Genomic DNA, 14145 nt, shown 5'->3' with positions numbered 1-14145 from the left:
AGATTCTTCACAAAGATGTAAACACAAAGCGCGGACCCGCCGACGCATCAAAATCAGTGAGATGTCGCCTTTCTTACCCGATGGCACGGACACGGTCGGGGCTGAAAGCCGACAGCTCGCTGATTCTGATGTTTCGGCGATGCCGTTCAATAAACTACTGAACAAATTTTAACTTTTTAAAATTATGCGCAATTGCAAAACGCTTAGCTGTGTCTCTAATAAAACCTCTGTAACTTTGCTCTCAGCAGCATCAGGTAATGTTCATATGTTGAGTTATAAAAACCCAGGCCAGGAAAATCTCCTTCATGTTTTTCTGTGTTTTATCTTCAGCTACTTTGACACAAAGGCATCTGCTGTGACGTTCACACCTTTGATAAAGTCTCACAAGTGTCAGCTTTCTTTTTATAGATACAAAAATATGGAAATGTACTGATGCATGATCTGAATTATAATATTTCGGACTGTCTGAGGCAAAATTTCCCCGATTCAAATCTAATCGAATCGTGGATCAAATCGATTCTAGAAATCAGTGACGATACCCAGCCCTACTTTAAAGACCGCCCAGATGGCGTGTTTTACTTAACACATTCATGAGCATCTCAGTAAGAAGCTGAGCAATGCTTCGACTTCCTGTTGCAGACAGTTCATGCGGACATCCACGCGGCCACCGGGAGCTGCGGAGGTGGTGCGGGAGATCCAGAGGGATCACAGTGACCAGAGGATCGGTGTGTCGGTGGAGCGTGATGAAGATACCAGCTGGCTAACTACACCTTTGTTGTAAAGGCTAATAGTTTATAGTCTGTATATAAAAGATATAAGGAGCCGACCTTCAGTTTAAACTTCATTCTGATTGAAAAACTTTTAAAAGGAAACACTGGAGATGAATTAATTGTGACGTAGAAATCAGAAAGTTTATTTACAGAAACAGTTTCATGAAGGTAAAAAACTTGATCAAACATGGCAGATATTTACAGAAACCTCTGCTGACTCATCCTGTGGCGTTTGCTCCTCAGTACACTTTGGCCCTGCGGAAGAAGACGTAAAGTATGAACTTTAGTATTTAAAGAAACGACTAAGATTTGTACCGACCCAAAAAGCTTACACGAGGACGCCGTCACCTGGAGAAGGCAGATATGGAGATGAGCCCGAGCAGGAACTCGAGGCCGTAGAAGCAGAGCAGCACGGCGTTGAGCAGGAACTCGAGGCGCAGGATGAAGGTCTGCAGCAGAAGGTAGTACACGGCGAGCGCGGTGCAGGGAAGCAGGACAAAGAGCGACACACAGGAAGCCAGAGAGCGCTCGCACAGGTTTCCCTTCCAGCCTGGATGGAGACGCAGTTTGACACTCAGTTTGTGACGTGCATGTTGTGTGTGTGTGTACGACATGTTCTTGTGAAGCACTTTGTTGTCAGACACATAAATGTCTGAGGCGACTGTTGTTGTGATTTGGCGCTATATAAATAAAATTGAATTGAATTAAGTAGGAGATGGTAGGAGCAGCAGAGCATGAACTCAAGACAGATAAAAATCATCTTATCTGACTTCTTAAAGGACATGAAAGACCGTTCCTGTTATGAATAAAGATTTATTCAAAATGAGACGTGACTTTGCTCACCATAAAAGATCCGCAGAATCTCAAGAGCGAGGAAAAGCAGCAGCAACACGACGTCCAGAACCAGGTTATCTGACGGGTACGGCAACAAAACTCCTGCAGAGAGCAGACATCAGAACGCCATCAACATCAATATGACCCCATCATCATCAGCCTCTCCATCTAACAAACACCATCATCTTCATCACCATCATAATCCTCTCCTCCGGTTTAAACTGTGGAGGCTGTTAATTGGAATTAACCTGTTTAGATAAAGTTCCACAGCTACAGTGGACCCACGTATGACTTCTTAACAAAGTGAGTTTCAGGCTGCAGCTGAACAAAAGCAGGATATTAAGCTTTTTTTAATGTAAAAATAAAATCTTAAGTTAAATGTGTCTCGATCTTAAAAAATAAAAGCACTTTGGACTGAGTTCAGACTTTTGTGGGTTAGGCGTACATCAGCAGACCTCCTGAAGGACCCAGATTTCGTGGTTTATTACACGCCGGGCTACAACTGTGCACTTTCTGAGCTTGGAAGCTTTGACGGTAAATCAAGTGTACCTCAAACTCAGTCCCAGTTCAGCTCGAGCTCACAGCGGTCGGTCAAAAAACCTAATTCTCTGTCTTATGTAATCGTCTGTGTGAACGGCACCATTTCTCAAACTCTGTCTCTGAGTTCTGCGCTGCAGGAGAAAGAGGAGGTAGAGGAGGATGCTCTCACACACCTTTATAGATGAACATGAGGACCTCGGCCAGGTAGAAGGCAGCAAAGTACCAGCTGTTCAGGTAGAACAGCACCTGCAGAGGAGCGGACGAGAGCTAATGAAGAGGAGGTCAAGGAGAAACAACAGCAGACACAAAGTCACATGACCTGCAGCTCTGCGTTAGAGTCAGGTGAAGGATACGATTGGTTGGCTCCCTGCAGGAAAAAAAGTGGAAACAAGAAGCAGAGGAGTGAGTTACAGACCACAAACAGGACGGATCAGATTATTGATTAACCTGCTGATTGTATTGGTGATCTTGATAATATTATTAATGATATAAAATATTTAAATATTTATTTAAGTGATTTTGTTGTACACACAGATTTGCAGGTGTGCTTTCTTTCTTCTGTCTCTTTTGTCATATCTTTGACATTTCTAATGTCTGTGATTACTTTTACTACATTTAGTAATTTATTTATATTCTTGTATTATTCTATTCTTTATAAAGCAGCTTTGAGGTCCAGGGTGTCTGAACTGAGGATTGTCATTCATGCATCTATGTCATCACTTCTGAATTATTGCAATTTTCAAATTTCTTTGTTCTCTTGTCTTAACAAAGCTCCGCGAGAACGTCTGCAGGTCGTTCACAGTGCCACTGTGAGGGTTCAGACTGAGTCACTGCTGATTCAGCTGCTTCAGAGTGCACTTCCCCTTGTGGGACTAATAAAGGTATATCATATCATATCATATCATATCATATCATATCATATCACTTTAAGAGTCTGGTTTTGACTTTTAGAGCTTTGCAGGGACCGGAACCTACGTACATCTGTGAATTTTAACATCCATGCACTGCCAGTAGCTTCAGGTGGTCATGTTGTCAGGCTCTGAGTGTCTGAGATCTGTGGAGTCTTTCAAAAGTCAGACTAAAACTGACATTTTTAAACTTCCCGTTTAATGTGTTATTTTGTGTTGTTTTTTAGGCTTTAGTATCCTTTTTTCAGTGTTTTCCATGTGGCTAACTGAACTGAAGAGACTAAATAAGGAACCACAGCTGCTGTTTCTGTGTAAAAACATGTGCTGCGGTTCTTTATTAGTAACGTTAGCGTCTCTGACTCTGCTGAGGTTTGATGAGCTGACAGAAACCTGAGGTGTTTGCTGCGCTGACCACGCTCAGCCTGCTCAAAAATAAATAACCATATGCAGTTTTATTCGACCAGTACACTCTCCTGTAAATTCTCCACTGACTTTAACCTATGAAATATTTCACACTTTAACCCTGCACCATCACCGATTTATCAACAACAAAAACCTCACACTCACCGGGCGCCATGTCCGCTTCGGTCCTGTTGCCGTGGATACCGTTTGATTTGGTCTACGCATGTGTGAAAAAGGCTTTTTCCCGCTTTGGTCTTTCACAGTAAAAGACCACAAGATTATTTTGGTCTAACAGTAATGCAAAATAATAATAACAGGTATACATCAAAGCATTTTAATAACAACCCAGTTTTACTCATGAAATGAAATATTTGTTTTCCTTTGCTAAATTAAATCAATAAATATATATTATATATTTAAATAATGTTTCGTAAAGCCACATTTTGATTTTTTTTTAAGTACAAAACCTAAAAATAAATGATTAATCATGATAACATTATTTATCATTCGTTTTAGAAGCCCAGAGCGTTTAGAACTACGACATCCAGTACCCTCCTGCGGTTAGCCGATTGGCCAGAGTGCCGCAAGGGTTTACGTGGCACTGCTGTGACAGGCGCATGCTCAGTTTGAGTTCCGTGTGTCCCGGCAGGAAGATGGCGTCGCTCCGGATCAGGATGCAGCCGTGTCTGTTTTCAGTTTTACTCCTGAACGTTTTGTGCAGCTTCGTCTCCGCGCTGTACTTTCACATCGGAGAGACCGAGAAGAAATGCTTCATCGAGGAGATTCCGGACGAGACCATGATTATCGGTGAGAGGGGGGTGGGGGATCTGTAGGATAATGCTAGCAGCTAGTTAGCCGAGCAGCTAAAGTTTAGTGTGTCGTGTCTTCAAATGTGTGTGTACTTTTTCGAAAGAAATTAAACTTAATTAAAATAAATATTCTAAATAATAGTTCACGATAGCATGATTTATTTTTATAGGAAGGGGAAAAATCGAAACTTTAAAGTGTGATTAAAGTTTTCATAAAGGTATTTTTCCATTAAAGAAAGCTGTTGAAATAATAATCCATCAACACTAAGTTTAAAGTGGATCCTTTGGTCCGTTGAATCCTCCTCTATAATTTAATCCAGGTTATATTAAAGGCAAGTTTATCTCAAAGTTAATCAGCCCTCCTCTGTTTGAATGAGAGAAACTACCACATGGTACACACCATCAGCCGGCAGGAAATCTGTCCGTTCAAAAAAGCTTTTCTTTCAGCATCTTAATCTGCACAATTTTCATCAGGTTAAAGGTTAATTCGGAATCATTTCAGGTGCACCTGCTTTACTAATGCATCTGCAGATAAAGTAAAGCAGTGAACTGAGAGTTAACTTCAGATTGTGATAGTGAAGGAGTTTTCTAAAGAAAACAAAGAAAATTCTGTTGCTGTTGCATTTACTGAAACAAAGTTTAAAACATAAAGAAAAAAGTCGACATATTCAACCGGAAGTTGATAAACTGATGTTGGTTTCAGGTCCAAACCATATTCATTCAAACTGCTCACTAATCAAGCCGTGTGTCTGTGCAGGTAACTATCGGACTCAGCTGTATGATAAGCAAAGGGAGGAGTACCTGCCGGCCACTCAGGGTCTTGGCATGTTTGTGGAAGTCAAAGATCCTGATGACAAGGTGAGCATAAAGTTCATGTACTTAAAGAGTCTATGTGGCGTCATGCTGTCGTGGTTAACGCTCAACTGTACAGCCACATATGCCTCATATGTGAAAGGTCCTCAGATGAAGACCAGGAGGAGACAAAAACCCAGACTCAGGAAGTCACAAGCTCCATGTCAGTCCCAAGCCTGGATAAATGGGGGGATTTCGTCAGCAAGGGTACCTGGAACAAAATAAATCAAACGTGTGGATCCATCCTCTGTGGGGATCAGCTCAGAGTAGCTTATATATTTTGATATGTGCAGTATTTTTACGCCTGGACTGTGCTCGAGGAGCTCGGCAGGATTCACAGTAGTTCAGTTTAAAATGTTCCTCCTTCAGCTCATACTCTGAATCAAGATGTATTAGCTCCTCTGCCTTTAAGCCAACTTGTTCTGATTGGCTGCCAAAGCTTTGAGCAACAGGTGGGTGGGGCTTCCTTGCTTTGCGAGATTACAGCGATGCAGGAGAAGGAAAAAAGTGTAATAAACTGAGTTTTCAGAGCAGTCTGCAGCTTTCAGCTCTCAGGAGTTACAGTACAAATGCTGAGACTTCTGCTTGATGTGGAAGATGTTTTGTTTTTTCCCTGCAGGTGATTCTGTCTCGACAGTACGGCTCAGAAGGACGCTTCACCTTCACGTCGCACACACCTGGAGAACATCAGATCTGCCTTCACTCCAACTCCTCCAAGTTCTCGCTGTTTGCCGGCGGCATGCTGGTGAGGAGACGCTCAGACATACAAACGAGAGCTTCAGCAGTTTATTCCTTTCTGTTCTGATCCGTGATGTTCATAACCGCGGTTTGTGATTTTTGTGATGTGTTGCAGCGCGTTCACCTGGACATCCAGGTGGGCGAACACGCCAACAACTACGCTGAGATCGCTGCCAAGGACAAACTGACGGAGCTGCAGCTGAGAGTCCGACAGCTGGTGGAGCAGGTGGACCAGATCCAGAAGGAGCAGAACTACCAGCGGGTCAGTCAGAAACGCCTTGGCGCTTTTTTGTTTTTGTCAGAAACACATGAAGACCCTGAACATGAATCAGAGCTGCTCGTCTCTCAGGCTCTTTGATTTTATGTACACGCCCCAAAAAAATCAGTTTAACAGAACATTTTTACCACTTTACCGGCTGTCAGCACCAGTTTCCTGACAACATGAAGCCTGTACTCTCCACCAGACTCCATTCATTAAAACAGATGTTTTACCTCCTGATGTTCTTCTATTCCTGCCTCAGCTGGTCATTAAATTTATTATGACTTAAAGCACAAAAAGTCACCAAAGTAGAAAAGCAGGAACCCATTTTCTGTTTCTGTCAGTGGAGTCTACATTTATTTAATTCAAATTAGGGCTTTCAGTATTTTATTTGTTCCTGAGTAAATCAGTTTGGCTGAGATTAAATCATCTTGTCTTTATTTTTAGTTAGCACATACCTTAAACACTTAAAGCTGGAAGTTAATGATAGTTATATAAGAGCAGATGCGTGCTGGTGCAATAAGTTGTACGTTTTACGTCCAGTGGATGATGATCTGATTAGTCGACTAATCGCAAAAATAATCGGTGACTAGTCGACTATCAAAATAATCGTTTTTGGCAGCCCTAGTTCAAATATAAGGTTTATGTTTAAACGTTTAGTTATTATTATTTTTTTGCAACTGTAAATGTTCAGACACTGTGTATTGTCATAGCTGTCAAAAATGACAGCGTTAAGGTTTAACGGGCGCCCCCTGCCGTCTGTTTTTCCCTCAGTATCGTGAGGAGCGTTTCCGTCAGACCAGCGAGAGCACCAACCAGCGGGTCCTCTGGTGGTCTATCGTCCAGACCCTGATCCTGGTGGCCATCGGTATCTGGCAGATGAGACACCTGAAGAGCTTCTTCGAGGCTAAGAAACTGGTGTAATCTGGAGTCAGAGGGTGTGCGTGCGTGCGTGTGTGTGTGTGTGCGTGTGTGAGTGTGTGTGTGGTGTCTACTGATGGATGCAGTACTTAGTGGCGGGCGGCAGAAAAGACCCAGCTGCAGGATTTGGCTTGAAAAACATGTTTAAGATTTTTGTTGTTACTGTTTTCGTCACCAGCCGTGATCGTGACGAGCGTTTAACCTGACCAATCAGGGAATGTGTGACCCACCCTCTCCTCCATATTTATTACAGCGCCCGGCGGCGGAGCAGTTTTCGATTTTCTCCCCCTCGCTCGCAGCATGTGTTACTGGCCCATAGCGATGCAAGTCTGCGGGACATGATATACGTGTATACGTGTGATCTGAGCTCAGAAATGATCATCCAGATTCATTCATTAATCCACAGATCTGATGGTTACTGAGACGACGTGTGATCTCGGCGTTTGCATACTCGTTACCAGGGACGGGAAAGGTTTCTCTTTTTTGCAACGCTGACTAAAAGTGGGGCGTGATTTTAACGCTGCCGCTCACGTTATTAAAGATCTGAAACGGTCTTATTTTATTTTACTGAAACACAGAGTTGTTTCGATGTTTCACTTCATCACATTACTTTCAGGTTCTGGATGTTTGTACGCGTTTTTTGTGCCGGTCGGCGTCGCTGCAGCTGTCCTCTGTGTTTCGAGTCTGCTGCTTTTGAGAACATCTGAAGCAGGCTTTGCTCACTGTAATCAGTCGCAGAACTGATTTACTGAAAGACTCCTGGAGCTACTTCAGTTCAGGGGCTCGTTCGAGGCTTAAGACGATTTTCAAGGAAATGTGATATCTTTGGTCGACCGTTCAGGGTGATGGTCGCTGATCTCAGTTCAAATTTTTTCTGTTTTCAGATAAGATTTAGTTTCTTTTTAACAATAAAGGATGGATGGTCGTGTTTTCATTTTTTAGAAATGTTCCTGTAGGCGGGCTTTAAATCAGATGGTGAAATATTTTGGGGTCGGGAGAGGGGCTTTTTATTATTTAGCGTCCATGTGAAACTCTGTGATTGCACTCAGAATAAAGTTCAGTTGGTTTGAAGGATGGCGTGGTTAAATGACATTCTTGTAATATTCCCGCCAAAACACAGCTCATAAAGTCACAAAAGAGTTTTTATACACAGTAATTGTTTTCTTTTAAGGGCAAAGATATTTTAAAAGAAACCTGAGTATTGTGACTGCAAAATATAATAAAATGAAAACAAATCAAAGTGTTTGTGTGGTTGATGAAGTCAAATTTAAACTGCTGTTATAAACCTTCAAGAATCACCGTCTAAGGTGTAAAACTCGGACGTGTTATTGTATATTTGGGACGTTTAATCCAAACATTTTCAAGTATTTAATATAAAATCTACTGCTTTGTTTTCCATCCAAAGAGCCAAGCTTTGTTTTTCAGCACATCTCCGGGCTTCCTGAAGGTCTTTATAAGTTTTTCTTTCTTCGTTATGTTACTGAAAAGTTGTTGAAATGAAAACAACAACAAGAATAATGTCTGTTTTTAGACATCTGATGCTTTACACTGAGTTTCTTTTTCTTCCTTTTTTTTTTTTAACACCTAACCCAACAGTAGAATTAAACCGTACACAGGATCTTGCTGATGTTATACAGTCCGGTCCAGAGATTAGACTTATGCAGGGGGAAACTGTTAAAGACATTTTAAGCTATAACCAGAATATGTGATTTTTGTGAATTTTAATCTATATTTATTTGCATTCTTTGCTGTATTACTGTTAAAATTGATTTAATAAATCAAGAAGTTGAAGATGAGCCTCTTCATCAGAGGTTTGGGCTGATGAGGTTTTGGTTGTCTGCAAACAGCTGGCAGCCTGAGGCAGCACATCCAGAACAGACCTGACAAATTGGGGTTTCTGAGGATGGCTTCATTCTTGACTTGCTGCTGTACCAGAGTGACACTCAGCTGCAGTGTTCCCCCCATCAGCACATATAAGAGCTACAGGTACATTGACACAGACAGGCGAGTAAACAAGGCTCCTCTGAAGTCCACCGAAGAGATGGAGAAGAAAGCGGCTCCTCACTGTACGTGGCACTTCGTCACCAGTGATGATGCTGTTTTGTCAACAGAGGTGAAGGTGGAGGCGTGTCCTCAGTGTCCAGGTGCTACAGTGACACCAAGAGGAAGGAGCAGGTGAGCTGCTCTGATGTCATCAATGTCAGATCGACATGCTGGTCCACCTCCAACATTGCCCCACACAAAGAGGTGGTGCATCCAGATGTTTGCATATGCAACGGATGTCGGCCTCATCCACGGATCATCTCCTGGTGGGACTGCAGGTGACCTGTTACTTACTTTTTCAGGATTCAGGTGTTCTTAAAACTAACAGAGCACTAAGTAGGGTAAAGGATCATTCATGTTATAGATGTGCGGTTAAACTGAAATCTTTGGTACTGAATGAGAACTGCTCTCATAAAAATAACAGGTTAACATCTGTGCAGGTTTGTCCAACAGGATTGAAACATCTGAAGAACATCTGTTGTTACTTTACAGCAAAACAGCGTGTCATATTCTGTGTTAACAACAGCAATATTAATAATCTGTAGCACAGGTGGCAGTAAAACAGGGATATGTTTTTGTTCAGTCACTAAACTCACAGCAGGTCTCCCTGCGGATGTGCTGCTCCTTTAATGAGACAAAAACCATAGGAACCTTTGCTTATACTCGCCGCTGTTCCCCATCGGACTCGTATAGAGGTTGGACCACAGTACAGTCAGCTTGGTGTTCTTTCAGCGGGTAAAAACGCTGAAATATGCTTCCAATCGGAGCCTGTCGTGTTACATTTTTGTTTTAACAGAAATAAAAATTTAGCAAACACTCGCATAGGCTCGGTGACCGTCGATAAAGCCCAGGTTATAGCCGGGAGGAGCTGAGTTTGGACCCGGAGCGGCGATGTGAGCGAACCGCTGATGCTACGTGTACAGTTAGCTGCGGAAGCTAACAGACCGGAGGAGGATTTAAATCTGAGCAGATGTTAAGCAGCTGTACGGCGGCAGCAGACCGGGGCACAGAGCCGAGGGCCGGCATGGAGCACAGTCTGGTTTCCGTCAACACTTACAAATGAGGAAAGATGGAGGAGAAAAGCCTGAAATAACCAAGCTATAATTTATAACAACAAGAAGGAGAGGAGAGAAGCTGGTCCGACTTTACAGCGAGTCCGGCAACATGATGTATTCATCCAGGAGGAAACCTGTGCTCTACTTCAAAGAGGACAGGAGGTGAGAGGAGAGCATGAAGTTTGTTTTTCCTTTCTCTTTCTTATTTTCATGCTTTGATTTAGTTTCAGTAAGTTTGCTACAGCCGAATATCAGACTCACTGAAGGTTCAAATATATCACAGAGGTTAAAATCATTGAAATAATCTAAGCCGTAAATTTACGATTAAAAAGAACAATTAAAAAGTAACTATACAGAAGAACAGATTTCAGAGGGAAAACTAGAGAAACTGTCAAATTTACAAGGAAACCTTGCCCATACGGAAACAAATTGCATATATTCAAGAAAAGATAAATATTTTTTTTCAACAAATGTCAGATTTACCGGTAAAAAAATATATACAGCAGAAAATACAGCACATTTACGGGGGAAAACTGGCAAATTGACAAGAGAAAAGACCGCCAACTTTCCAGTAAAAATGGGGACATATGCAGGGGGAAATGCCTCAATAAAAGTCATGCTGTTTAAAAAAATGTTGTTGGTTTTGTTTTTTATAAAAAAACAAAACAAACGTGGCTCTTTCAGTTTAACAGCCTGTTTTATGGGTTTTATTTCTGGGTGTTACTGTTACACTGAAGGGAGGAACTCATGTGAATTCATTGATTTTAAATTTCCTCTTTGAAAAATGTCTTTAGCTTGTTTGTGTGGTATTAAAATTAAATGTAGAAGAAGTGATGGGAAATCACCAGAAACATCATTAATATTCTTTCTCGGCTTTGAAGAAGGGATCCATCTAAAGCTCCCGGGCAGCAGGAGAAGTGAGTAAAACTTCAGCCTTGTTGTTTCCACCAGCGGTTCCCAAACTGTGGTTCAGGGACATCCAGAGGTGCTTAAAGTGATTCTGTCAGGGAGTCTTTCTTCCTTTATCTTTCCCCAGTTTGTCATCCTCACATCTTAAACTTAATTTGTAGCCCAGAGTTACTCTAGTTTTCAAATTTTCGGATTAGTTTTCATTATTATTGTATGGAGAGCGTAGGACAGAGGTGGTGGACTTTTTGACTCTTTGTCTTTTAGAGGGTAAACACATCCATCAGAGATTGGTCAGAATTAAAATTAAGACTAAGGAATAAGGAGATTTCCTCTGTGTTCATTTTAGTATTCACAAAATCATTTAAGAGGCTGCCCCTCAGGACTCAACCCAAATCATCATCATCATCATCATCATCATCTCCTTTATGGCGACAGATTTGTCACAGCAGCTTTAAGTCTTTGCACTTTTCTTCTCCATTAATGACTTTTGCATCACACCAGGAAAGGAAGGAAATTAAGGAATTAAGGAATGTGCATGGGGAATTAAGGAAATTCCCCATGCATTGGTGAAGCATGTTAACTGTTTTTGTCCGGTTCACTGTAAAAATGTCCAAAGTTGCCACCCTAGAGTGTCAACATGCACAGCAGCATGGTGAGTTTTCTGTTTGAGACACAGTTTGGGAACTCATGCTGTTGCCTCCTTGTTTCTTCGTTTTACTGATTTCTCTGCATGCTTTGAATATTTGAGTCACAGCTTTTATGTTCAGCAGCTTGTCGACTAATCGTGATTTAAAGAAATGTTCTTCGAAACAAAAAGTGCAGCATGTGTGCATTCAGGTCTGAAACAGAAAATCGGGTGCTTTTCTGCAGTGTTAACACATTTTCAGTACCTTAAATAAAGCCAATTTCTTTCAGACTAATAGATTCAGAGATATTTGGGTGTGGCATGGTAGTCTTTACTGAGCCCAGAGAGCTGTGAAAAGTGGTGACAGTAGTAACAGTAACTTTATTTTTATATTTAAGAAAGAAGCACAAAGACAGGAACGTTTTCACCAACAGAAGATATAAACTTTAGATGAAAGGGGAAGTATAAGGTGTTTTGTTGGAGCGCTGATATCGATGTGAGCACACAGACATGATGTAACAGCAAGAAAATGCTGATATCACCACAGACGGGAAGTAATAGAGGGTGGGATTCAAACCATCAGGGCCAAAAACAGAACAGGATCAAATAAACCCAAAGAAAACATTTTAAATTTACTTTCACTTCAGTTTCTTCTTTTTCTTTTCTTCTTGTTTTTGTTGCCTCAGTGATTTAACTTCTTAGCTTCCTCCTCAAGGTTCCTGGAGGTAAACCGGTTTACTTACCGTAAACGAGTCCCGCAGGAATGTAGCGTGTGCTGCAGGGTCAAAAAACATTTCTACACACAGATTAGTGAACAAGGCCGAATTCTAGCATTACTTCATGACTCCACCCATTCCTCCAAATATGGTCACTTCAAGAAAACAAGATGGTAGCGATGAAAAACGCCAATGCTGAGGCTTCAGAAATTGTCCGCGAGGAAATGTGAAGAGTGCATGACAAAATAAACAATAATAGATTAGCTCAATGTTCATCACCTGGTGATGGTTTGTTGCTTGTGGACTTTTCTGACTACAGTTGCCTAGGTAACCCTCTGACACTGCACAGTCATCTCAGTCAGCGGTGTCCTTCGCTCTGCCTGGTTGTCACTTGGCCTCCTACTTTGTGCCACCAGTGGTCGCTTTATTTCATCACCTAAAATCATCGACTTTCTACAGTCGCTGGTAGCCACGCCCCTGCTGGGATGCTGCTGGTCATTTCATGTGTTCGCCCTCTAATATCAGTGTACTGGTTTGTTGTGTTCACTGACCACAGGCAGTAGGATTCTCAGGTTTTAAAACCTTTTCAGACGTGTTTAACATCTCATGTCGAGGCCTGAGTCAGTGGTTTCCAGAGTTGCAATTTTATGTTGTTAAATAAAGTGAAATCATTTCTTTGCACCTGTAAATGAGCCTTAATCTGAACCCAGCCAATCTCTGACCACTCCACTTCTTCTGTGCATCAGGTACCTGTCCGGTAAATGCACCGTCTACAAGCTGTTCGGGCTGTGCATGGTGCTGGTCCTCGTCTCTCTGCTCTGGCTGCAGCTCAGCTGTTCAGGCGACATGTCTGCGACGCACGGAGAACGATGCATGCCCCAACAGCCGGCGCCACCCTGCCCGGCCAGCGGTCAGGCGTCCGTGGTGGACGACCCGTCTTGGGGGCCTCACAAACTGGCCGTCGTAGTTCCCTTCAGAGAGCGCTTTGAGGAGCTACTGGTGTTCGTTCCCTTCATTCACGCGTTCCTCAACAAGAATAAGATCCGCCACAAGATCCTCATCATCAACCAGGTGGATCACTACAGGTGAGGCATCCTCTCCAACCACAGAAGAAAATATGTCAAACAGGTGGCCCAGGGATCAGAACCGGTTTGCTGTTGCTCACTTTGATGGCCACTTTTCAAGAAAATGCTGCATTTATGGAGATGGGAAAATGTGGGAAATTAGAAATATTTCTGGATCTGTGTGATTGTTTAAGTCAGAAAGATGAAACATACATTCAGTTAGAGAAAGTCAACACCCGAAGGTTTTAGCCACGCTGCTATAATCTGTACTTTGTAATGTAGTGAATGTAGTGACAGGAAACTGCAATGCAAATGACTGTTTATCATCTTTTTAATAAATATCACTTCCTGTGATCAGTTAAATCTCAGAGGAGACGATGGTTTCAGCTTTGTTAACACGTTAGTTCTCAACATGTTATAGAGCAGTGACGTCATTGGCTCAGCTAACTTGGCACAGTGGCTAAAAGCAGTTTTTACATCCCACTTTAATCTGTTCATGTACAGATGGATTATTAAATAATAAGAAGTGAGGAGACAGTTACTTAAAGCTAGTTTTACATTTGTAATAATTTCTAAAACATTCAAACTTTAACGTTCAGAAGTAACTATGATGACAACAAACAGCCAAGTAATTAATAGGAAATGGTGTGTGTGTGTGTGTGTGTGTGTGTGTGTGTGTGTGTGTGTGTGTGTGTGTGTG

General features: G+C 42.0%; 3 protein-coding genes across 7 annotated transcripts in view; 2 read left to right on the top strand and 1 right to left on the bottom strand.

Moving 5' to 3' along the window:
• Window positions 1-885: 885 nt before the first annotated feature.
• Window positions 886-3692, bottom strand: tmem216 (transmembrane protein 216). Of its 5 annotated transcripts, none has more exons than XM_005737750.1 (6): window positions 3620-3692; window positions 2464-2511; window positions 2318-2390; window positions 1614-1706; window positions 1103-1320; window positions 886-1025 (listed from the first exon to the last, which is right to left on the bottom strand). In XM_005737750.1, exons 1-5 carry the CDS (start codon window positions 3677-3679, stop codon window positions 1115-1117), a joined length of 480 nt encoding a protein of 159 aa, XP_005737807.1. In that variant the 5' UTR covers window positions 3680-3692; the 3' UTR covers window positions 886-1025; window positions 1103-1114. The 5 variants fall into 5 exon arrangements, with proteins under 5 accessions (XP_005737807.1, XP_005737806.1, XP_005737810.1 ...); XM_005737749.1 differs by having other exon boundaries at window positions 1119-1320; XM_005737753.1 differs by having other exon boundaries at window positions 2318-2411; window positions 2498-2511; window positions 3620-3686.
• Window positions 3693-4056: 364 nt separating this feature from the next.
• tmed9 (transmembrane p24 trafficking protein 9) lies at window positions 4057-8237 on the top strand. Its single transcript, XM_005737748.2, has 5 exons — window positions 4057-4261; window positions 5021-5121; window positions 5735-5860; window positions 5969-6115; window positions 6887-8237. The coding sequence occupies exons 1-5, from the start codon at window positions 4072-4074 to the stop codon at window positions 7034-7036; spliced, it is 714 nt and encodes a 237-aa protein (XP_005737805.1). The 5' UTR covers window positions 4057-4071; the 3' UTR covers window positions 7037-8237.
• Window positions 8238-9756: 1519 nt separating this feature from the next.
• b4galt7 (xylosylprotein beta 1,4-galactosyltransferase, polypeptide 7 (galactosyltransferase I)) overlaps window positions 9757-14145 on the top strand; it is an 8460-nt gene continuing 4071 nt past the window's right edge. Inside the window, exons 1-2 of the mRNA XM_005737747.1 lie at window positions 9757-10293; window positions 13128-13466. Of these exons, the coding sequence (XP_005737804.1) occupies window positions 10241-10293; window positions 13128-13466 (392 nt within the window). The 5' untranslated portion in view covers window positions 9757-10240. The remainder of the gene's footprint in view (window positions 10294-13127; window positions 13467-14145) is intronic.

This window comes from Pundamilia nyererei, unplaced genomic scaffold (genome assembly GCF_000239375.1).
Source record: "Pundamilia nyererei isolate P.nyererei 1_Seehausen unplaced genomic scaffold, PunNye1.0 scaffold00079, whole genome shotgun sequence".
Classification (NCBI taxonomy): Eukaryota; Metazoa; Chordata; class Actinopteri; order Cichliformes; family Cichlidae; genus Pundamilia; species Pundamilia nyererei.
Note: the sequence above shows the minus strand (reverse complement) of the source record. Positions and strands in the feature narration are given on the sequence as shown.